Below are 26,069 nucleotides of genomic sequence, written 5' to 3' on the forward strand. Positions count from 1 at the left end.
ATTTTAAAGATGGAGAAACTAAGATTCAGCAATGTTACTGGGTATAGCTTCCCCAGTCATCAGGCCATAAAGTGGCACAATTGGGACTAGAAATCTAGTCATGATTTGTATCTTCATGAATTTTGCTCTTTATTACACTGTCTTCAAATATATAGACTCCTTAATTTATATTCTGACTTTCTAAAAGCTCAACATACTTGACAAACATTCTCATGTTCTTAAAGTAGAAGTTAAATCATCAGCATGCAAAGATAGGTTTTACAGTAAAGTTAAATTCAAAACCATAGCTTTTGACTGCCACTTTTGTGCTATTCTATAAGTAAATTCTCTCAAAATCTGGTCCTAGGACCCATGCACATCAGAATAAACTGGGAGGCAAAAGGATAAAAATGCTCAAATGATGGGGGCATTGGTCCTGAAAATCTGAGCTTTTATCACCACGGGATTCATATGTACATAAAAGCTTGAAAAGCACTATTCTCAACTCTGTTCACTACTTTATGCAGAGGTTTTATTTTCTATGCTAGTAAAAGATCATAGCATTTTAAAAGTAAATAATAACAATACAGTAAATTGAAATCATTATCATACCAGAGGAAAACTAACATTGTATCAAGCAACCAAAGACTATTTAAAGGGTTAATAGTTAATAAATGACCAGGATTTGAGCTCAACTCATACAAATTAGCAACTCAAAATCTCATTTTTGCAAGGCCCTTTATTATCCTAGATTATGAGCAGTTTTATGTTCTAAAACAGTAAGGTATGTGAACTGCTACCTTCTCTAGTTTTATTCTTGACACAATGGTTTACTAGAAGCTAGGCGTTATGCTAAACACTTTGTGTACTGGCTCATAAAATCCCAAACATAGGTATGATTATTATCCAAATGTTATAGGTAGGGGTGAAGCAATTGAGACCTACAGAAATTATTTTGCCTAAGATTACAGAGCTAATAAATAGTAAAGGTGTAATTCCAAACTGGGTACACTGACTGCAGGGTATATATTTTTAATTATCTAGTCTCCTTCCATGATTCAATAACTTAAATATAGTCATTATCAGGAACCTTCTAAAAGACTGAAATTTTCATCTTAAAAATATTTTGCTGCACATTTCCTCATTTACCTAGATGAAGTAAGAACTAGAGAATAAGGGGTATTCAAAAGGCACACTGTCTACTTTAAAAATAACATGACATTTTTCCAGTGGGTATGTTAGCTCAGATTTTTCCAGTGGTAAATCTAAACTTTATTTAGATTCCAAAGAAATAATTTATTTGAAGTACATCTATATTTGTTTAGGATTAAATTTGTGTGAACTGTTCAATGGTAATGTACCATTTGAACATAATGAACCATTATGGTTCATTATGTTCAAATGGCAGACAGTAATATACTACAAATGGTTCATTATGTTCAAATGGCAGACAGTAATATACTACATATAAATTATCTTTGGAATTCAGGTAATATGCAATGGAATGCATGAAAAATAAAAGCATCTAAATAATGTAGTTCTTTATTTTAGAATGCAAATAAAGTGATGGTCTTGACTCTGTGTGTGTGTGTGTGTGTGTGTGTGTGTGTGTGTGTGTGTCTTTAATCTTCAGAACAGTGATTCTCAAATGGGGAGTGATGGGAGGTCATGACCGCAGATATCAGAATGATTTGGGAACCTTTTCAAATTATAGATATAGCCTCCTCACCTCCATATCACACCCTCTTCTCCAGAGATTCTCACAGGTAGCCCACACTCTCATAGTAGTCCATGTTAATAATGGGAATCTGTCACATATTTAAAGTATTTTGGGGGAGAAATAATGAAAATCATTGTGAAAGTATTTTTTCCCATGATTGTTCTGAAATTTAACCTGAAATGTAATTTCCTTGTTGACTGAACTTTCCAAAGAGCCATGTTGATTTATCAAACTGGAATTAGTGAAAAACAGAAAATAACTTCAACAAAATTGTTTTAAATGCACAACTTTTATTTGTAATACATCAACCTCGAGACACTAAAGATTTCTATGATGGGAAGAGTGACTATCTAATTTTTCCTTTAAAACTATATCAAAAGGATATTAATTTTATCATTATTATCAATTATAACTACTATAGAAAGTGAAATCAGAATCTTCTAATATTGGAGCTAGAGGGTGCTTAGTTTGAGTCTAAACTCTCATTTTAAAGATAAGGAATCTGAGCTCCAGTGAGACTACCAACTCAGTTAGTGGAATTATTGGGAAAATAACTTAATCTTCCTATCATATACCTATGAGCTTTTTGCCAGTCCAAGATAGGGCAAATAATGTGAAAGTAAATGTAAAGAGCCAGATGTTGAAAAGAGAAAGACAGTCTAAAATCATTTAGCCATTAGGTCTGAGAGATAAGGTTATGGGAAACTGGCATCATTTAACATGGAAGAAGTGTTTGTATAACATAAAATAGCTGTTTGTAATATGTATACCTCCCAAGGTGTTTTCTTCAATATTATTTATTGTTTAGGAATATTTTCCAACCATTAGAGACTATATTACTTCTGATTTTTCTAATTAAATTTTCTGGAGAATAAATCTAATTCCCCACTGAGGTACAGACACACAAAACAAGCTCTCAACACATGGTGTTTATCAAAATCACTTGTGATACTTAAAAAAAATGTTTTGAATCCACAGAAGACCTCTTGAGTCAGTAACTCTCATGAAAGACACGAAAGATAGAGTACATTTCATGAAAGCTTCATGAAGGCAGAGACCACAACTGACTTGCTGTATCCAGCATGTAGAACTGGTCTGGCACATACTATGAGCTTCATAAATATTTAATGAATGCATGAATTGAAATTTGACAAATATTCATTGAACCTCTACTATATGTTATGCTTGTACTAAGCAAGTACTATGTGCTTACTAATATATCTCGGAATTTGTGCTTGGATTATATAAGTAAACAAAATAAAATGAAGATTTCTGCCTTCATGGAGTTTACATTCTAGTGAGGAAGACAATTAAAACTTAGCAACCGAGGGATCCTTTAACAATGTTATCCTATCTTCTTCATAAAACTTTGCATTGTAAGGCGTTTGACTTTTACTCTGAAGAAAATGGGGAATCCTTGCAAGGTTTTGAAAAGAATAATAGGATATGATTTAACATTTTTAAGGAACCACTCTAGCGACTCACTTAAGAGCAACAGCAGTGGATGTGGTAAGAAGTGGTTGAATTCTGTAAATTCTAAAGACAAAGTAAAATCGGTTTCCCTGTGCATTAGATATGAAGTGAGGACTCCAATGTGTCTTGGCCTGACTAACTGAAAGGATGGAGTTGCCATCAGTTTAGATGGGGAAGGCTTTGTGAAGGGGGGTGGGTGGAGTGTAGGAAAGAGGACAAAAACTTGTCAGTTTTAGACAGGTTGAATTTGAGGTATCTATTAGATATCCAAGTGAAGATTTCAAGTTAGAAACTAGATACAAGAGTACGGAATTTGGGAAACATGTATGGACTGGAAAACTGAGTTTGAGAATTGTTCTGAGCATTTAAGTCATGAGACTGGATGAAACTACCCATTGAGGAAGTGCAGAGAAAGAAGAGAAGAGGATCAAGCCAAGAAGATTGAGAGGGAATGATTAGTGATACAAAGTCACTAAAGTCAAGTGAAGGAATAACAAATGAATCACTGAACTAGATTCTTCTATTTCTTGCTTTGCCACAAACTACCTTTTGTCTTCGGGTAATTCTGAGTTTTAATTTACCTACATACAGGACTAGAGAGTTAAACGAAATAAAAGTGAACATCTTTGCCATCTAAAAATTCTACCAAGCTATTTCTTTAGTAGAAATAATTCCTGGGTTCCAATCCCAACTCCACTACATACATGCTCTGCAATCTAGGGAAAACTCTTAACTTTCTGAGTCTCAGTTTCCTCATTTATAAAACAATGAGAGTATATCTCATCTGGCAGGTATGAAAAGAAATTATGTAACTTACATGAAACTGCCTTGTATTATGCCTAGTATTTTGCAGACATTAATTCAACACAGTTTTCATTTTTTAAGCCTTCCCATTAGAATACTATTTTAATGATCTGAAACTGAATTTTTGAATTAAAGAAAGAACTTGGAAGACAGCCATATCTATCATTATTTTTACAGACATGCCAAGGACAGTCTGTGCTAGAAAAGTCACGGGGAAAGTATAGGAAGTTCCTCCTTTCTTCTTGTCTCAGGCTCCACCTGTTAATTTATAGAACAAACACTTTCATCTTTTCTTAAGGTCCTAAGTTTGAAAAAGTGAGGGAGAAAATGTCTTACTATAACTTTGTTATATAAAGACACCATTGTCAATATGGCTGATATCCTAAACTACCATCACATTACATTATATAATACGTTAAACGAACTATAAAACTCACTCTGAATTGAGCAAACTCAACAGAATATTTTTTCTGCTTTCAGCACTGATTATAAAGTCTTGCACATTTGAGTTTTAGGAATAACTATTATTTTCTAAAAGTTCAAGAGGAAGTTACAACCAAAAAGTAAATCCATTCATGTTGTTCATGGTATCCATACTGAGTGATTTAAAATCACTATCTGGTTTACTCACTTTTTTTTTCTTTTAGAAATAAAATAAGGCTGACAGGGTGCTATGGCTCATGCCTGTAATCCCAGTAATTTGAGAGGCCAAGACAGGTGGATCACTTGAGGTCAGGATTTCAAAACCAGCCTGGCCAACATAGTGAAACCCTGTCCCTACTAAAAACACAAAAATTAGCCGGGTGTGGTGGCACATGCCTGTAGTCCCAGCTACTCAGGAGGCTGAGGCAGGAGAATCACTTGAACATGGGAGGCAGAGGCTGCAGGGGCCAAGACTTTGCCACTACAGTTCAGCCTGGGCAACAGAGCAAAATTCCATTTCAAAAAAGTAAAAAAATAAAAATAATAATAAGAAAAAGAAATAAAATGAGGCCAAATCAAATTGGTTTACACTAAGTTTAATCATAGAAATTACAAAGTTGTTCTTTGAAAGAAGGGAAAAATATTAGTGCTATTCTGCAGTTATTGGCAGGAGAAAGGATCATTTAACTAGTAACATTATCTTTTATGAACTGGGATAAAATTTATTATAGGCTTACATGACTCAAAAGAGTTTGTACACAGCCAAGAAGCAATAATCTATTAACTACTGGCTATGAGCATGTTGAGATGAATTTTAACAAATTATTTCTAAATTAGGCACAGTAAGTTCTCAAAATATTTGCAATCCCAGTAAAGAATTGATTGATCAAAAATGAACATATACACTAGACAATTTTTCAACAGGCATAATAGCTTTTCATATACTAGGCATGTTATAGATATGGTGCCGAGTTCCACACTATCTCATAAGACCTGGGCATCTTTAATCAGCCTGGATTCTACATGTGAAAAGAAAGAGCTAAGACATTAAAAATATTTATAAATATTGGTACTCCATCTGTGGGCTCTCTACTCTGTTCCCTTACCTATGCAGAAACAGTGGTAGATATGAGTCTACAAGGTTGCAGAGGATTATGATCTACCCCATTCTCCCTCCCCCTGCTCTCACATAAGAAGCCAGTTTTGCGATTATTTGCTCATAGGACCAAAAGAGCTGTCACCAAAGAAGGTATTAATAAGAATTTTAAATAACCACAGTGAAGCGTTTAAAACTGGCCCTGGGTTTTACGAAAAGAGTAAAACTGCTTTTGTGTTTTATGAAAATGATTTCTGAGTACTTCTAAGTCTCTTTAACTATGGCCATAGCAAAGTAGTAAATGATATTGTAATTTCCCCAAAAGCATTAACAATAGTATCTTAGAAAAAGCATAGTGGAATATCTGCATATGTGTATGTTATTTAGGAAACAGAATGTGTGTAGAAAACAGTTAACATAGCAGGCCTGAGACTGCTACCCTTAGAAAGAACCGCTTACAAGTTTGGCCCTTGGGAGATGTCTGGCAATTTGAATAGTACCAGTGCCCTTATACCAATATGAAACTTTCCCTAAAGGATTAGAGTGGCTCACTGTGCCTAGACTGTTGGTACAAACAACATAGTTTATTCTGAACATCTACTTTTGTTCTGGGAGCCTGGGATTTTGGCATGTGCTAGGCAGAGGGTGCATATGTGACCAACCCCCAATGAAAACCTTGGGCATTGAGTATTTAAATGAGTATTGCTGGTAGATAAAATTTCATGCTTGTCAGAGTTTGTTGCTGAAGGAATTATGTGCACCTCTTGTGACCGCCCTGGGAGAGGACTCTTGAAAGCTTGTGCCTGGTGTTTTCTGGACTTTTGCTATCTTCACTTTGTACCCTTTTGTTGAAATAAATCTTAGCCTCAAGTACCACTGTATGCTGAATCTTGTTGAGTCCTCCTGGTGAATCACCAAACCTGGAGATAGTCTTAGGGACCCCTGAGACAGAAAGGAATAGCAATTGGGCTGATAATCAATTACTCTTCATGTAAATATTGAATTTCCCTTCAGGAAAAATTAACCAATTCTTTGATCATTCAGTATATGCTTATGTTTATGCTTCTATATTTTGCATAATATCTCCTTATATAGTGTTACTCATTAAGCGTGGAACAATATTTATATTAGATATGTTGAAGCTAAGAATTTTTTTTAATTACATAAGCCAAGGGCTCTAAAGTTATGGTTTCCATAGTAGCTGTTACTTGAGTACCTTACATGCAAGTATAATTTTTGACTGCAATATAAACTTTCTATATTTACATGGGTAATCCAGCCAGACAGAGGTGCTATAGAGACCATAACTGATTCTTGTCATGGAGTACATGACAATGAGGCATGAAATTTAAAGACTACATACAGAAACTCGGCATATGTATTGCTAGGATGAGGCATAGTTAATGCAAGAATCATAAGTCTTTTCTTTCAACTATGAATTTGTAGACTCAAACCCTAACATTGCATGAATAATTTGACATTTAAATACCACCTCCTCTGTTTTTTTAAAGGCAAAATATGTGTAGGAGAGAATCTAACAAGTTGATTGATCATCTTTGTGTGCATTTAAAATTACCAGCTTGAGTTAAAATATTGTAATAGAGAAAGTATTTTACAATCTAATGTTCATATATATGTACTTCAGTGAATTTATCACTTAATCAATAAATTTAACTTTAACTTTGATAGGTCATTGATACCTATAATCTTTATAACATGACTTCAGAATGGAGGATATAATCAATATGAGATGTGGTTGCATAAAATAATATGCTTCTAAAATCAACAAAAACAATTCTGAATGAAAACCACATTCTTAAATGATATATCATTAAAACCATTAAAAGTTCAAATGCAAATATAAATATGAGGATCCACAAATACAAGACCAAATTAGATTTTTAATAATTTGCAAAATTTAAAAAACTAGTTAGTTTCCAATTTGGCTTTTAGCTACTAACCAGAGAGACAATAATATTTTTGCAATGGGAATAGAGACACATTCTAGTTTGAATCTGAGTGTTGAAATAGATGATTTATTGGGAAATGGTTAATACAATCTAACTTCACATAATACAGCACCTTTTAATGGCAAAAATTCCACTTTCATGACTTCTACTTTAGATGAGTAAAGGGAGTAAGAGATAGGGATAATTTTATGTCCCATATGGGGAAAGATAATCTGGTACTTTTAGCTAAAAAACAGAAGTACACCAAATATCCTGTCACATTTCTAAATAAATGATGGGGAAAACAGAATATTGTGATATAATAAAGTTTTATGTTGTTATTCTTATAAGGTGCCTACGATTTAGACTGTTATGATTTTAGAATATATGCTGATTATTAGATACAAAATTTTAAAGTTTGATATAAAATGAATATATATTCATGAACAGCTGAATATAAATTTTAACTAATAGAGAATGATTGGCAAATTGAGGCCAATGCATAAAGATGAAGATACATTAATTTTAACTAAAGCAGCTTTTCTTAATAAATGTAAATTTAGTTATGACAGTATCCTTGTTAGAAAACTGCATTTCTTATATGAAGTTAAGCATAAATAAAAGCAATATACTAAAGATTCAAGAACTTTATAATTACTGTCAATTAAATTATTTGAAACAATTATTATATTTACATTCCTAGTTTTTATATTAGTAAAATATTCTTCTTTCATTTGTGATTTTAATGTATTTTGGTTCTCTCATCATTCTTCATATGACCTTTAGTCCTCTTGAGAGTCTACACTTCTCAAATTCTTCAAAAATAAATCACTGCCTTATCTGTTAATTTTCCTCAAAGTTTTGTTTTGTTCATATCAAAAGTTCTGCTGGGGGAAAACAATTACAAAGATAAGAAATCTGAAGCCAGAGATCTACAAATATAACGAGAACAGCAGTGATATTAATACTTGTTTAAATAAGTACTGCATTCTGCTTTTCTGTATTGCCTTTATCAGTACACAGTGTTCAACATCTAGCTTGGTTTATTTATCTGTAAGAGGTATTTATTTTTTTACCTTTGACATAATTGGGGTATAAATTCTTTAGTCAGTCGCCTAATTTGTGAATACTGGTAATACATAAAACTTTCTACATAAAACGTGGCAAAATACAAGGGAAAATCTTGTGATCCAGGCAGACTGCATATGTATTCTGAGACAGGGAACAATACTGTGCTGAAATGTATATTCTAGGTGATTGGATAGACTAATTCTATTGGCAAGTGTCTTGTTCCTACAGCCCAGCTGTGCAGCATCTATGATTTAAATTTGAGTGTTGGCAAAAAAGATAAATTACCACATTATCGACATTCAGGATACCTTGAGAATAGTTAACAATGGAAACTGTAAGTTGATAGATGTCAAGGGTAAGCTTTCACACTAAATGTAGAGCTTGAATATGGCTGAGATACAAAGAAATAAAGACTTTCCCTCTATCTCTTCCAGATTCTTCAGATTGATTAGGCTTATCTCTGCCTAAGAAGGTCACAAAATACAAAACAAAGAAATAAAAAATAAAACAAAAAAACCTCAACTATATAACATCTCAGGCTAATGTGGTATCAAGATTGATGCTCTATTTCCTGATCATATTCTAAACGGGACTATGTGGGAAAGAAAAGACAAAGTAGTACGACATGTAGAAATAGAAAGAAGGGAAAATAAGCAAAATACCCCTTTCCATATATTTTGTCATTAATGTATAGAAGGTCTCCTTCTGGGAATGTTTAAAAGCCTATTCTTTTGCTGCATGATAGAAAATTCAAGCTCATTTCTATTGAATTGAATATGGTCTTTTTTAAAAAAGAACTGAGGTCTCAGTTAAGGCAAGCGCAAATGATTGACCCTAAACAAAATACTCTTGAAAGCAAAATTAGAGGTTATAAGTGCAAAAGAAGGAAGGTTTAGAAAGAAATTTACAAAATGTAAAATACTACAACATAGTAAGTCTACTCATGTTCAAGAAAAATTAATGTTATTTCCATGTTTGCTAAAAACCAATGACAATTATAATCACAATCTATATGAACAATTCTGTTAAAGTCAGTTGTATAAATTTCCATCTTAAAAAGGCTTATTCATTTTGTATTTACTTTTACTTCCAATTTTATAGTATTGGACATAATTAAAACAAGAAGCCTCTCCTGAAAATGGAAGGGCATATAAAACAGCCCCCAAAACTTTTCTCCATGAAGATAGACATATGAAATAACAAACTATTTTTATTTATTTGAAGGAATATTGAGAATTATGGCTATGATCCTGTTCTTTGTGATAAAAATACTAAATACAGACATTGCTTTACTGTTTTGTTAATTTCTTTATAAAACTGTCCTTTTATTCTTAAGAAACTGAAATGATTCGTTTCTTATGCTATTAAGAGCTGCAACTGTAGATTTTTCTATATTTTTCCCAATGTAGAATAATAATTATGACACAATATAGTTTCAATCCATGAAGCTTAAAATTCATGTACAGTAATAAGAGAGGAATAATAAAATATTTTACTTACCTTTCCAGAAACAATCTTTTCATAAATCTGAATTGGTTGGTCTGCAAAGAATGGGGGATAGCCAGCTGCCATTTCATAGATTAGCACTCCTAATGCCCACCAATCCACTGCCTTATTGTAGCCCTGAGATAAACCAACACCAATGTCAACTGTTATTTAAGTTACTCAGAAGAGAATGAAATCAAAGATAATTTCAAAATGATCTGGAAGCATATAAAAATTTTTTTAAAGCAATTGCTGAGCAGCTATTCAGGACAGAATTTAAAAATGAACCAAATGTATCAGGTCAGATTTAAATTAAACAAAGGAGAGGATTTCCAGATATTGAAATTGGATATTAGGAAAGATTATTAAATCTTCTTCCTAAAATGATTAAGAATATTATAGACAATGAAATTTTCTTTATTTCACTGGTATAAGTTAGTTCTTGCTCAATAACAGGAAGGCAGTTAGACTACATTACTTCTTAAGGCCCATTATCTTATGAATAGGTCCATAATCTTATGAATCAGATTTTCCACAGAATGCCTAGAAAGATTGAAAGTTTTCCAAGAAAATAATGGAAACTGGACTACATAGTAAATAGTGAAGTTGACTTCAAAATACTCTATATTTTTGGAGTTAGGAGGGTGAATGTGCTAGGGATAATCCCATCTGCTTCATAGGATTTTGTGAAAGCAAAAAGTTTAATGTAGAATTCAATTAATGTAAATTTTAAGTATACTTTACTTCTGCTATCTACTGTTTTGCTTCCTATCTCTAAAAGGTACGTTTTGTGAGGACTGTATCAAATGAAAGGGAGTAATGTGTATAAAAAGTGCTTTGCAAACCAAATGTAAAAATCTCAGGTTATGTTTGTGTTTTTTTTTCATATTAAGCTTACTAAAATTAAAATCTGGAAGTATTTATAAGAAAATAAATAAGAATAACAGGCTAACATAGTTTATTAACTATGATCAGTATCAACTGGCACAAGAGATTTTTTTTACCAACCCCAACAACCTGGTTATGAAGAGAAATAAGCTGAATTCTACCCAGATCTATTGTTCCGCCCCCAGAGGTACCCTCTACCATCACGACTCTCCACATTCCACCCTTTTGTCAAAATTTTAGCTTTACAAACTACTTAGTTTTCAAAATTCTAGCAAAAATATAATACTATAATGCTATAGAGATTTTCTTTATCTCTTTTTTCTTTCCTGATACTGTATATATCTTTTTAAGGGAAGGAGTGGTATAACAGGAATAGCACTTTGTTTTCTAATAGAAATAGGTATTAACTCGCTTTAACTTTTTGATTTATAAGTTTAAATTGTGTGCTAATGTTTATAGTAAATGTGTCAGACACAAGTTAATACCCAAGGTATAGAAATCAAAACACATCAATAAGAAAAATGTTAAATTACAGTAGACAAATGGGCAAAAGAAATGAACTAATAATTACAGACACACAAAGAAATACCAAATGGCTATTAACCATTTGAAAAATAAATCAAAAACAGGAGAATTAAAACAATGAGATACAATTTATTACCTATCAAATTAGTAAATATTTTAAAAATCAGTATACCCAGTGACAGTGTTATGAAATAGGCACTATAATACACTAATGGTAGAAGCGTAAAATGGCATAATAACTTTGGAAAGCAATTTGGCAATATGTATCAAAAGCCTTAAAAATGTTCCTACTCCTTGGCCCAGTAATTTTACTTCTGGGAATATATGCTAAGGAAATAATGTAAAATACAGAAAAAGCTTTATGTATAAGGATGTTTATCATAGTTATTTATAATAATAAAAAACAAAAACCAAAAATAAAACCTGAACACTCAACAATAGAAAAGTGGCTAAATACTCTATGGTACATTTGCAAACAAGCCATTAGAATGATGTTTGTGTGCTTGTTATAACAAAAGTGAAAAAAGTCAGAGACAAGACTATATACATTTACTATGATTTCAACAATGACAACCCAGAAATAAGGCCACACACCTATGACCACCTGATCTTTGACAAAGCTGACAAAACCAAGCAATGGGGAAAAGATTCCCTATTCAATAAATGGTGCTGGGATAAGTGGCTAGCCATATGCAGAAGACTGAAGATAGACCCCTTTCTTATACCATATACAATAATCAGCTCAAGATTGATTAAAGACTTAAATGCAAAACCCCAAAGTATAAAAACCTTGGAAGATAACCTAGGCAATGCCATTCTGGACATAGGAATGGACAAAGGTTTCATGACAAAGACACCAAAAGCAATTCCAACAACAGCAAACACTGTCAAGTGGGATCTAATTAAACTGAAGAGATTCTGCACAGCAAAAGAAACTATCAATGGTAAACAGAGAACCTACAGAATGGGAGAAAATATTTGCAAACTATGCACCTGCCAAAGGTCTAATATCCAGCATCTATGAGGATCTTAAACAAATTTACAAGAAACAAACAACCCCATGAAAAGGTGGCCAAAGGACATGAACTGACACTTTCCAAAAGAAGACATACATGTGGCCAACAAGGATATGAAAAAATGCTCAATATCACTGATCATTAGAGAAATGCAAGCAAGTCAAAACCATAATGAGATACCATTCCATACCAGTCAGAATGGCTATTATTAAAAAGTCAAAAAATGGTAGGGCGCAGTGGCTCACGCCTGTAATCCCAGCACTATGGGAGGCTGAGTAGGGTGGATCACTTGAGGTCGGGAGTTCAAAGACCAGCCTGGCCAATATGGTGAAACCCCGTGTCTACCAAAAAATACAAAAATTAGCTGGATGTGGTGGTGCATGCCTGTAGTCCCACCTACTTGGGAGCCTGAGGCAGGAGAATCGCTTGAACTCAGGAGGCAGAGGTTGCAGTGAGCCGAGATCATGCCACTGCACTATAGCCTGGGCGACAGAGCGAGACTCCATCTTCAAAATAAATAAATAAATAAATAGTAAAAAAATAACAGATGCTGGCAAGGTTGCAGAGAAAAGTGAACCCTTAGACACTGTCGGTAGGAGTGTAAATTAGTTCAACCATTGTGGAAAGCGGTAGGGAGATTCCTCAAAGAGTTAAAAGCAGAACTACCATTCAACCCAGCAATCCCACTACTGGGTATATACCCAGAGGATTATAAATCATTCCATCATAAAGACACATGCATTTGTTTATTCATTGTGGCACTATTCACAATAGCAAAGACATGGAATCAACCTACATGTCCATCAATTGAAGACTAAAGAAAATGTGGTATATACACACTATGGAATATTGTAAAGCTATAAAAAGGAATGAGATCATGTCTTTTGCATGAACATGGATGGAGCTGGAGGCTATCATCCTGAGCAAACTAATGCAAGAACAGAAAACTAAATACCACGTTTTCACTTATAAGTGGGAGCTAAATGATGAGAATTTATGAAGACAAAGAAGGAAAAAACAGATGTTGGATTCTACTTGAGAGTGGAGGTAGGGAGGAGGGAGAGGATAAGAAAGATAACTATGGGTATTGGGCTTAATTCCTGAGTGATGAAATAATCTGTACAACAAACCCCCATGACATGAGTTTACCTATGTAACAAACCTTCACATGTAACTCCAAACCTAAAATAAAAGCTAAAATGTACATATATATATATATATACACGAATGTTTTTAAAAAGGCTGCCTCCAGGTTGGTGGGATTACATATAGGTTTTTTTTGGTTGTTTCTTTATGTTTTTCTGTATTTTCTAAATTTTGTATAATGAGTATTACTTTTACAATATATACACATTTGTAAAAGCTTTAGTGCTCATTTTGTTGTCACATTATTTGTTAACTGTATTTAAAGAAATGTGTTAACTGCAATGATATTTAGATAATAAAATATCAAGAAGTCATACATTATTTAAATTATGAAAGATAATGAGAAAAAACTTGAAAGAAATCTTTTATTTTAACCCTTCTATAGGTTAACCATATTTCAATGATCCCATTTGGGAACCACTGAAGCATGTGTCTTATTCCCTTCCTTTTCCTCTCTCCTATTTGTGCCTGGTTATTGTTAGGTTCTCCTTTCTAGATGTCTCCACCAAGAGATGGCAGAGGAAAAGTTAATCATTCTTTTAGATATAGGTACAGTTTCTCTCACCACATTTCACTATTTAGAAAAGTAGAGCTGCCTTCAATACAACTAAAACTATTCAATTGCTGTTAATCGTCCTTTTAAAATTTAAAAACACTTCTCACACATTCCTTTTATTTAACTGGTAAATTTGAAAAAGAAAGAATGGACAACTAGTCCATATCATCTCTAGATTTACCTCTTGGTATAATCCAGAGCAAGTCTTCTCTACCTTCCTGTTACCAGGAATAATTAAGAAAAGACTATGTTTTTGGTTGCAAAACATGGATCTAGAGGTCATATTTATTCATATTATTTCTCTAAGACCCAGAGTTAAAATTGACAGAGGTTTAGGATTAGTGGTAGATGCTAAATAGTAATTCTTTAGTAATCATGCACAAATAGATTTAAATTCATAACTCAGATCAAATTAAAAATGTAAAATTAGATCAATAAACCGTTTTTACAAAAGTCCATAGGGATGTATGACTCATATTTCTACCTCTTACATATTGATATTATGAATATACCTTGCTGAGAATTATTTCTGGAGCCAAATACTCTGGAGTTCCACATAATGTCCAAGTTCTGCCTTTAACTCTTTTGGCAAACCCAAAGTCTGTGACCTATAAAAGAAAAAAAGAATACTAGTGAAAATGTATTACCTCACAATAAATGTATTTATTGAACCTAAATTGAAAGTTTAAAATTCAAATCGAAACTATGAAAGAAACGGAAAAAAAAATTAAGTCCATGTAATTAAAATTCATTAATGAATAGTTAGTGAATGAAGGTTTAAACACTCCAAGTTGGAAATCCTTCCTCAACACAAAGAAAAGCAACAAATTAATAACAACAAAACCCTTTTCGGTCATTATTATAAGATCCTAGACCCAAGGAATAAAAAAGTGAAAATAAAAGGTAAAAATAAATAGCATTAATAAAAATGAAACAATGCTAAATGTCTGCCTTACCCCAATATGTCCTCTGCCATTAATTGCACTATCAGAAGTGTAAAAATGTCAATGGGAGAATCTATTGATAATTGTGTAAAAAGAAATGCTCCCACTTTATTAGTAGTAGAAGTGAAAAGAAAATGTTGCTACGAGTTCAGTATTGGTAGTCAGGGATCCTTTGGCAGTTACACTGTAGTCATAAAGGGCATGGACTCTGGGATCAGACTGCCTAGGTTCAAATTCTGACTACCATTTACCGGCTAAATGACCTTGCCATGCCTTAGTTTTGTTAATCTTAAAATAAAGATAACAGTGGTATTTCCACTTCATAGGTTTATCAGGATTGAAGAAATAATACATGTAAAACAGTTGGAATATGCCTGGCAGTAATAACTGCTCACAGATTTAGCTATTAATATCTCCTTATGCAAGAGGCTATACTCAGTTCACAGCTATAGATTAAGGGAGATATAAACAGGTTCCTTTCATAAAAGGATTTTTGCTTCTCTGTAATAGCAGCAAAACTCTGAGCTCTACTTAAACTATTAGGAATAATTGTCTTCTTCTTCAAAAAATCCAGGTTGGGGTTACATACATACAATGTCTTCCTAGTATTTTCTCAAATACATTATACATAATGTGTTAAAGTCATACCTGGATATAGCCTTGATGGTCAATTAAGAGATTTTCAGGTTTTAGATCTCTGTAGATGAGGTCTAGTGAATGGAGGTACTCGAATGTTAGCACTATCTGAGCTGCATAGAACCGTGCATGGGGTTCACTGCAAAGAAATAAAAACATTGATTTTCTGTAAAAATGAGTTAATACATTCTAATTAGTAGATTATACATAAAAACTAATATGAAGTAGAGGTACTTTGGGAACATAAAGTATTCTTAAAAAAATGTATGTAAAGAATGTATGTTACCTTTAAAATATTTATTAAATCTCTATATTGTGTTCAAATAACACTCTGATAAATTTATGGGGAAGCACACGTTGAGGAAAAATATAAACCTAAAATAGTTATCTCACTGTGAATCATTATAGCCCGTATTTGAATATATTGATGTCTTTCTAATTATGTCTGATCTTGAGAATGACTGGAAAGCAAATGTGCCAATTGAAGTGTCTATCGGGGCCACTGCTATAGTTAATAGGCTCCATTTACTTTTCTCACAAATTTCAAGTGTTCATAGAATTTCCCTATATAGAAGTTCTTTAGCTGCATTTATCTGCAGATTAATGCCATTTTACCCATTTTGTAATAGTTCCTGTTACAAAAATGACATATGCTCATTATGGAAAAATATCATAAAATATTGATGAAGAAGGATGAATACTCATAATCCCATTCAGAAACCATAGAAACGATCTTGGCATTAGGATTTCCAAATCTTCTACTACGCTTGTTTACATAGACAGACATAAGAATAATCTCTATGTTAGTGTAAATATGTACAGTTCTTTAATGTATATATTAGATAATAGATCAGTGTAATTTTGATGTCACAGTATGAAAAATCCAAAAGGATATACCAATTTTCTGAGTTTCTAATTTATCTTCTAACGCATTGCTTGAATTCTACTAATCTGCCTGATAAATTGCAATGCCTTTCAGATTTGTTTCCTCAGTGAACAACCTTAACTATGAATAGAATTTCCCTCAAGATGGTTGGTATGAATTTCATCTGGTAGTAACAGAAATACAAATTCCAACAAAAGATTATATGTGCTGCCTTTTTTGCTTGTCACTGCATTTCCCAAGTGCTCAGTAAATATTTGTTGAATGAATGCATATGTAAAGAAAAATGCTTTTGGGGAGCAAAATTCTATAATACCCTTCCAGTTTCTGCTTCATCCCAACACTGTCAATCTATACTGTATGACAAATGACAAGGAATGAGGAGAACACTGTAAGCAGAGATTAAAATAATCATTTTGGTCACTGCAACATTTATGCTTAAACTGGGAAACATTTGACCTGGGAGGTCCCCTCTTATCTTCTCCATGCACCTGTAAACATAAAATGTCATTAATATTATTACTTTTTACTTATAAAATATTAATTTCCATATGCTGGTGTTTAATTGGAAGAATACATACATTACATAGATTTATAATAAAATTCTTTTTTCTCTTGCTCTGTTGCCAGGCTGGAGTGCTGCAGCATGATCACTGCAGCCTCAAACTCCTGGGCTCATGCAATCTTCCCACCTCAGTCTACCAAGTAGCTGGGACTACAGTTGCAAACCACCATACCCACCTAATGTTTTGTATTTGTGTGTGTGTGTGTGCGTGGGGTGGTATGCCATGTTGCCCAGGGTTGTTTTGAACTCCTGAGCTCAAGTGATTGACCTGCCTGAGCCTCCCAAAGTGCTGTGATTACAGGCTTACATGAGCCACTGTGCTCAGCCTATAATCACATTCTTGAAAGGTGAAAGTAAAATATTCCAAGTGCAAAGTGTTATTGGGTATTTCTACTTAATATTGAATGTATGAAGACAATGGTAAGGGCTAATGCTGTAGCAGTTTTAAGTACAGATAGCTTTAAGTAGAGAATTAAAATGACTCATTTGATTCTGATTAAAGCCATGCTAAACAATAACTTATATACCTACTGCCTCAAAACTTCTAAGATGGACATTGGCTATCGTTCAAGTGTATATGTAGTACTTGTGAAAGATGAGAAAAGACAAGTGTCTCATTGTGAATTCCTTCAACCAACTTGTTGTTCTTTTAGTACCAAGTATTAAAGACTCAATATCAAAGAGTACTAAGACAGTGAGGAGTTGCAAAGAAAATAAGTTACCAATTATATAAAGTTAACACAAACTTTTTTGAGAACAGGTTCAGGTGTGGTACTTTAGTGTAAAACTTTAACCATAAGGCAATATGAGGATTCTGCTTGAACAAGGGGCAGTAGGAGAGAGACGACGATAGGAGAGGAAAGAAAATTCTCAAAGATAAGCAGAAGCTACTTTGCGCAGTGCCTGACACTATATTAATTATATTAGTTGCTCTGTACATATTAAGTCAATAAATGAATCTTGGCTTAGGCCTCAGGTAATTAAAATGACTCCAATGTTTGCTCATTACTTGATATCATCTTGCGATATTCTGAGTCTGCCACCATCATTTTATGAATCAAATTACCATCATCAGTCCTGTTTCAGTTCATACTTGTGTTTTAGTTATGCCAATCTTTAATTATGAAAGTTAATTGTATAAGTTGGGTCGTTTTTGTCATACCCAACTAAATCAGAGTTGAGGGGCTGTGGCAATAAAGCACTCAGAGCACACAGCACCTGCTCCAAGAATTAAATTTTCCATATGCCTAGCTGCTAAAGTTTCCTGCTGTAACCTGAAGCCAGTTTTATTTAACAGCTACTTAAACAACCTGCTGTGACTCTAAGACTAGTTTGAACCCACCACCATCACTCACCAATCACAGCTTGCCAGCTCCCCAAAACTTTGCTAGTGCCAATGAACTTTGTTCCAAAACGTAGTATCTCTCCTTTTTATAAAACTTCCAACCTTCTTATTGTTCTTCAGTCACACCAAAGACGACCTGGTCTGTGTGGATGCCTTGCATTGCAATTCTTGCTTCCCAATAAAATATTAAATCTAGAGATTCACCTCTATATTTTAATTTTGACTTTGATATACTTGGTGTCAGAAGTGGGATCCTAAAGCTGACTTACTTCAGGGAGAATCACTGGCCCTGGGAACTACAGCATGAAGTACCCCCACTGGAGCATTTTCAGTCCTGCTGCTTCTGGGGAGTCCCCTCTTTTCCCCTTAGTGAGTCTCTTTTGGACTAAACTCTTAGTTTTGGTTGAGTTCTGTTTTATTTGGGATTTGGCTGGGAAGGGGTCTTTCTCTTTCCCCCTCCTGTCTGAGAGGGGTCTTTTGCCTCCTGGTTGACTGATGTCCTCTTGGGGAGGGTTATTTTCCCCCTGTTGACTTCAGCGGTAAGGATTAGACCTCAGTTTTGAGGTTTGGATGAGGGTACTTTCCCCTTTATTTGGAGAAGGCTTATTGTTCTTCCTGGTAAGGACATACTTTATTTTCTGTTGGTGCTTGTATTTATTTGGCCTTATGTTTAATTGGCTCTTATGTATTTGGCATTAAACGGAATCACCTAAATACATTTAGTTAAAAATAGGCTCTCAAAGTTTAAAGGCATGCCCAGATATTTTCTGAGACTCGAGCTGGTAACATGTTCAAACATTATAGGAATCATTCAAACAGTCTGTTGTTCTTACAACAAAACTAAAAGACCATGGTGATAAAATCATATACTCCAAATAAGACTCATATCTCAACTGATATCTTAAGGCTAATAAAAATTTCAGGACTCAGACATTGCCTTGCTACAAAATACTGTCTCAAAGCTAGTGGAGACAAATTCCTTTCTGGAGCTTTTCCCTCCACTTTTACAATTCCTCTTCTTCATCCTAATATAGACTAAATTCTTTTTTCCCAAAACTCCTCAGCTATTTTGGCATACTATTTAAGTAAAAACACTTGAAAATCATCAGATAAAAAAGGTAATCATCTTGATTTTCATGCTGTTTTGGTTTTAAGATAAAATTCCAATGTAAAAGACACTGTCTCTATACTAAAAGAAATGGCAACAATCTTATCTTCAGGGACAAAGAATTGAGACAAGAAAATATTGTACAGACCTAGTTCGAATAACTATCATTTGGGTGTCCTCACATAATTCATTCACATTTTCTCAGTTAACAATTCTTTGTCTAATCCAGCATATTGCCAATTGACTCAAACTACTCTACCTATAATTTAGTTCACAGACTTCATAATATTACCTATTTAAAAAAAGCTTAATGTTTAGCCTCATCCCATTTTGTTAGAAAAATAATTTGGATCTAATTCTCTTTTAATAAACTGATGGGTTTATTGTTTTACTATCTCATGACTAAAGTTCTAAAATAAAAGCTGTAATATTTTTATATATACATTTGTATAGGTGTTTAGATGTTTTTATGCATATGTATATATATTGTATACTGTGTCTGTATAATAAAATCTGACAGAGTTGTCTAGAAATCCCTTAAGGAATTCTATTTGGATAAATTGGTGCTAATATACAATATTTTAGTTCACATGACTTAAGTATACCTTTGATAAATTAATTGGTTTTTAAATTATTTATTTTTTAAAGTTTATATTTTAGATTCAGAGGGTACATGTGCAGGTTTGTTACATGGGCATATTGGATGATCCTGAGGTTTGGGGTATGAATGTTTCTATCATCCGGGTAGTGAGCATAGCACCCACTGTGTAATTTTTCAGCCCATGTTCTCCTCCCTCCATCTCCTCTCTAGTAGTCCCCAGTGTCTACTGTTTCCATCTTTATGTACATGTACACTCAATGTTTAGCTCCCACTTAAAAGTGAAAACATGAAGTATTTGGATTTGTGTTCTTTTGTTAATTCACTTAGGATAATGACCTCTAGCAGCTTCTATGTTGCTTCAAAGGACATGATTTCATTCTTTTTATGGATGCATACTATTCCATGGTGTATATATACCACATTTAACTTGAAGGCAGCTGCAGAGAAATGTCAGGTCACTTACAGAGGGAATTCCATCAGGTGCATCAGCAGTGGACCTCTCATCTTATACCTTACAATCCGAAAGAGATTGGGGCCTATTTTCAGCATCCTCAAAGAAAAAGAATTTCATCTAAGAATTTAATATCCCACTAAATTAAGCTGCATAAGTGAAGGAGAAATAAAATCTTTCTCAGACAAGCAAACACTAAGGGAATTCATTACCACCAGATCAGCCTTACAAGTGGTCCTTAAGGGAGTCCTAAACATGGAAATGAAAGATGAATACCTGCTACCACAAAAACACACTTAAGCTCATAGCCCACAGATAATAAAAAGCAACTACACTATCAAGTCTGCAAAGCAGTCAGCTGGTAATATAATGACAGGATCAAAATCTCACATATCACTGCTAACACTGAATGTAAATGGTCTAAATGATCCACTTAAAAGGCAGAGAGAGGCAAGCTGGATAAAAAGAAAAGTCCCAACTGTCTGCTCTCTTCAAGAGGCCCATCTCACCTGTAGACACTCACAAGCTCAAAGTAAAGGGATGGAGAAAGAACTACCATGGAAACGGAAAACAAAAAAGAACAGGAGTCTATTCTTACATACAATAAAATGGAACTTAAATGATCAGGAAAGACAAAGAAGGGCATTACATAAAGATCAAGGATTCAATTCAACAAGACTTAACTATACTAAAAAATTATTAATAAAATAAAATTAGAAATGTCTTCAAAATTGTCAACATAGATTTTTGCCTAGATTTCCTGGTCAGAGAGTTTTATATTGGCCTCTGATAAATTTCTTAAGGTCATGAAGATACAAACCCAGACTAAAACAAAAGGATCTTTGTATAATAAATAAGATTAATTTAATATTATTGATTTAATAAACATCTGTATCTTCTGAGTTATTGATAGAAAAGTCATGTATCTAACTTTAAGTTCTTATTTAGGTAAACATTTGATATTAACAGGCTATAAAATTGGCTAATAAAAATAACTTAAAATAATGACTCTGCCTAATATCTCAATTTTCATAGGTAATCCAGGCATAATTAATAAAAATGAATAAATTAGATGTAAATTAAATAAACATTTATAAATAAACTATTCATGTAAATTTAAAGTCTTATAGTTATGTTATATTAAACTAAATAATAAGATACTTTTTAGATGTCTGGGCCATATCAAAATAAGATTAAAAACTAAAACAAATTACTAAATAAATACAAATCCCTTGTTGGGTTTTTAAATTTTATAAAAAGTTTAAGTATATTGAGGTATGGTAGGCAAAATATGAATGTAAGAAAAAATTATGTTGTATGAAAAGTATATTAGGTGGTAAATATTTTTCCTAAAGTAAAATGATTGTCTGTTCCAAAAACAGAGGAAGAAGAAAAGGAAAATTATAAGATTAATACTGGGGGTTTGGAAAAATGAAAGGATGGGCCATATGAAAGAAGTTTTATGTGTAAATCGTTAGGGAAAGAAATTGGAAAGGAAAATTGTTTACATGTTTTTCTAAAAATTAATGATTGGTGTCAAGGACCAGAGTCTGGCTCTCTATATTTAAAACAACAAAGCTTTCTTGAAGTATTGATCTACTCTCAATAATACTGCAAAAGGTTGTGATTTTTAATTATAAAATCGTTTCTTTGACAGCCATCTTCCCAAGTGCAGTTTCTATTTCTGCCACATTTCTTCCTGAGATCTAATCAATTTCCCTAGTTTTAGGTTTGAAATGCTGTCCTCTTCATTGAAAATAGTAATTCCATTTCTTGAGGTAAAGTTTTCCTTTTGAAATTTATATTTCAGAAGTTCGACTTTTGCTGTATCACACTACACATGATTTGAAGGTCATACATCCCCTTCTTTTTCTTGAAAAGGTGTATCTTTTTGCTTGGCTGGGGTGATAACTCTCTCCTTCAACCTTTTTCCTTAACTCCTAGAACTTTTTTTTTTTTTTTTTCCAGTTTGAACTCTGTTATGGCCTGATGCTGAAATGTTTATCTGAAAGGCCTAGAAAAGCAATGTTTTCTTCCAGTATAATTTGAATCTATATTCTTGGCTCTTCTTGATATGTTTGTATTATTTCATGTAACCAGGAAATTTCTCATGCTGTTACTGACAACCATGTATTTCCCTGCTCAAGATAGTCTTCTTCTTGTTCATATTTTTCTATAATACAATGTACACTCTTAACCCTGGACACGTTCTTCCTGTGTCTGATTAAATTCAAGTACTCAATCAACTTTCAGGTGATTGATAATTTCTTTAATGGAAAGCTCTAGATGGGAAAAAGAAATACGAAAAAATGAGCATACTGCAGAAGATTTTTCTTTACCATTTTGGTAATTTGTCTAAAAAACTAGATTTTATATTTTATCAAGATAATATCCTATGTTGTCTTTATCAGGTTTTCATTACTCAGAAAAACTGAGCTTTAAAATAATAAAAGTTTTTACATTCATATAACTTTCTGTATTATATCTGATGTCTTTTGATTATCACTAAATAAATGAATGACTAAATTAAATTAAATAAATTACTATTATTTTACAGTGACCTGTTACTCTGTTTTGACCAAGTGTTTTGAGTCTTTAAAGATGTTTAACAAACTTCCCAAAAATCAAATCCTAAATTAAGTGTTCTTAATCTAGAATTAGCTTTGGGATTTTCCAGCTGCGCCCTTGGAAAACATTCGAAGACATAGAGCTCATCTTGCAGACATATTAAACAATTAGATTTATTTTTAAATTATATAAGAGACATTGTATAAATGATGTGATACTAGATCTTTTAGTTGCAGTTATGGCTATGTTGTTCATATGAATGTTCCAAAAATTACATAAATTCATAGAAATTAATGTTATTCATAATTCTGATTATTGCCTTAAAATGCTAGATATAATAGAAATAACTAAGTTTACTTGTTAATTGTAAACTTTCATCAGAATTTTACCCATGGCTATTCTAGATTGTTGTCATCCAGAGTTATTATTTTGAATTCTCAAAATTATTTACAATTAGATTCATAGAAAAGACCCCAACAAGTACTCTTAAATACAGGTTTTTAATAGCTTTAAGATCACCAGACTAAATAAAAATTTCCAGAACCCTAATAAAAAAAGATGAGTACACGAAAATACTAATAAAGATCAAGCAGAACAAAAATTACATGAACTTAAATAATTGATGAAAAATAATGTTTTCATAACTTTCATTTAAAACATTATTAGTTCTTAAATATTTTGGTTTCCAGGTTTAAAAAAATTTATCTCTTAAGCTATTTATAATTTATAGCAATTTGGTAAAGTATATTTTTGTAAAAAAAAAAAGACAAAAGCATTTGTTTTTTTTCTCCTTATTAATTCAAAAATTAGTTGTAAGTACTTTTATGGGAATATGACTATTTGCATAAGTCTGTAAAAATCTGCTCTCTCTTTATAGCAGAATACAATGGAAAACACTGATTATATTACTAAGGCTCTAACTGAACTGTCATATTTTAAAAGTGCATAAAAGGCCTGACTTCAAGGATTTCTCAGCATTACAATAAGTAAATAAAAACTGTTACTTCCTAGCAGGACCAGGAACCTTAAGACTATAAGTAAAATCTAAGACTGCCTTGGTTCGGCTTCCTTGCCTCAAGAGGTTTTTAAATCCAAGATTCCTATGTAATCAATGTAGAGAAAAAAGTTGTTTCTAAAGAATAACTTAATAGACCTGTTATTAGACTTTAAGTCTGTACATTACTTTTGACTCTTGTTATCTACTTATGGACTAGACAAGGTCCTCAATTCTTCTAGGTTACTCCAATCGAACTTTCTTCCATAAAATTGTTAAAATGAGAACCACTCTGTTCCTGAAGCCCTGTAAGCTGAAACTATATAAATTTTAAGAAACAAGTCTCATGCCTGATGTATGGGCCACAAAGTAAGTTCATCAAACTGCCCAAAGTCATAGCCAGAGACGTTTAAACTGTAAACAAGGCCAAAAAAATTGATGTTTTCCATGGTGTGAACAGCTTTTCTCAAGACATTGGACCAAGACTCCATATTGTGGTGAAACTCTTACCCCTCTTAATGCCTGTTTTTTTCACTTAACCAAATAATATTGTAATTTAAAATTCACAATCAGTAACTGTTACAGGCACTGGTGAGACCTGCTATAGCCATTGACAAAACCTGACTTAAGCAATTATTTCAGTTCATCTAGTCCACAACATTGACAATATCCTTAACACAATTTTTTGTTTAATTTTGCTGGTGGTCCCTCCTGCAAAGTCTGGCATTCTCTGCTTTAGTTCAACTCAGTCATAAAATGTTAGTCAATGGCTATAGTAGGTCTTACCAGTTTCCCCTGGTCCTTTGATTTGTTTAGTTTTTTGCCCTTAGGCCCGGGCTTTAGTTCAAAAGCACTGTACAAATAAATTTTACTATACTGTTAACTTTTTTGTACTATCATTTGTAAGCTTTGTTCTTAGTGCCTACCTAATCTTTGTAAAGGCAGCCGTCCCAACAGAATAACATTAACCCAACACTTATAGATGATTGCTAATACCTATGGAAGTGATAAGAAGGAATTCGATGCTGGACTCCAGACAAAAATCTACTTTGAGAAAAATTTTCCTTCTGGCCTCTTGATTACTTGAATGTGGCCCAGGTCCCTACATAGAACCCCACAATACCTTCTCTCGTATGTGTGACAGAGACAACTAGAACAAGTCCATCCCAGCACCAAGGAATAATTAAGCCTAACTTCAAGATGGTTGATAAGCAATGCTTTCAGAGAAAGATCTTGATCAAAAGGGGAAAATGTGAAAGCTGATTACACAAATTAGTCATTCTCATCATACCCAAATAAATCAGAGTTGAGGGGCCAGGGGAATAAAGCACTCAGGGCACACAGAACCTGCTCCAAGAATTAAGGCCAGGTGTGGTAGCTCACATCTGTAATCCCAGCACTTTGGGAGGCCAAGGAGGGTGGATCACTTGAGATCAGGAGTTCAAGACCAGCCTGGCCAACATGGTGAAACCCTGTCTCTAACAAAAATACGAAAATTAGCTGGATGTGGTGGCGGGCACCTCTAGTTCCAGCTACTCGGGTGACTGTGGCAAGAGAATCACTGGAACCAGGAGGCAGAGGTTGCAGTAAGTCAAAATGGCACCGCTGTACTCCAGCCTGGGCAACAGAGGGAGACTGTCTCAGAAAAAAAAAAAAAGAATTAAATTTTCCACAAGCCAAGCTGCTGCAACTGCCCATTGCAACCTGAAACCAGTTTTCTCTAACAGCTACTGAGACAATCTACTGCAATTCTTAGCCGAGTTTGACCCCCCACCGTCACTTACCAATCAGGGCTTGCCAGCTCCCCAAAACTTAACTAGTGCTAGTAAACTTTGTTTCAAAA

The 26,069-nt window shown here is 33.4% G+C and overlaps 1 protein-coding gene across 19 annotated transcripts in view; it reads right to left on the reverse strand.

The window, feature by feature from the left end:
* Positions 1-26,069, reverse strand: part of PRKACB (protein kinase cAMP-activated catalytic subunit beta) — a 172,457-nt gene that overhangs the window by 22,029 nt on the left and 124,359 nt on the right. For 7 of the 19 annotated variants that reach the window (XM_031936728.1, XM_031936734.1, XM_031936719.1 and 4 more), the window contains 4 exons: positions 15,724-15,850; positions 14,644-14,739; positions 10,016-10,138; positions 7,385-8,331 (listed from right to left, as the gene is read on the reverse strand). In XM_031936728.1, the coding sequence (XP_031792588.1) occupies positions 8,320-8,331; positions 10,016-10,138; positions 14,644-14,739; positions 15,724-15,850 (358 nt within the window). In that variant the 3' untranslated portion in view covers positions 7,385-8,319. Of the gene's footprint in view, positions 1-7,379; positions 8,332-10,015; positions 10,139-14,643; positions 14,740-15,723; positions 15,851-26,069 lie in introns of those variants that run through there. The other 12 variants (XM_023208702.2, XM_023208714.2, XM_031936717.1 and 9 more) reach the window with 4 other exon arrangements.

Source organism: Piliocolobus tephrosceles, chromosome 1, assembly GCF_002776525.5.
Source record: "Piliocolobus tephrosceles isolate RC106 chromosome 1, ASM277652v3, whole genome shotgun sequence".
Lineage (NCBI taxonomy): Eukaryota > Metazoa > Chordata > Mammalia > Primates > Cercopithecidae > Piliocolobus > Piliocolobus tephrosceles.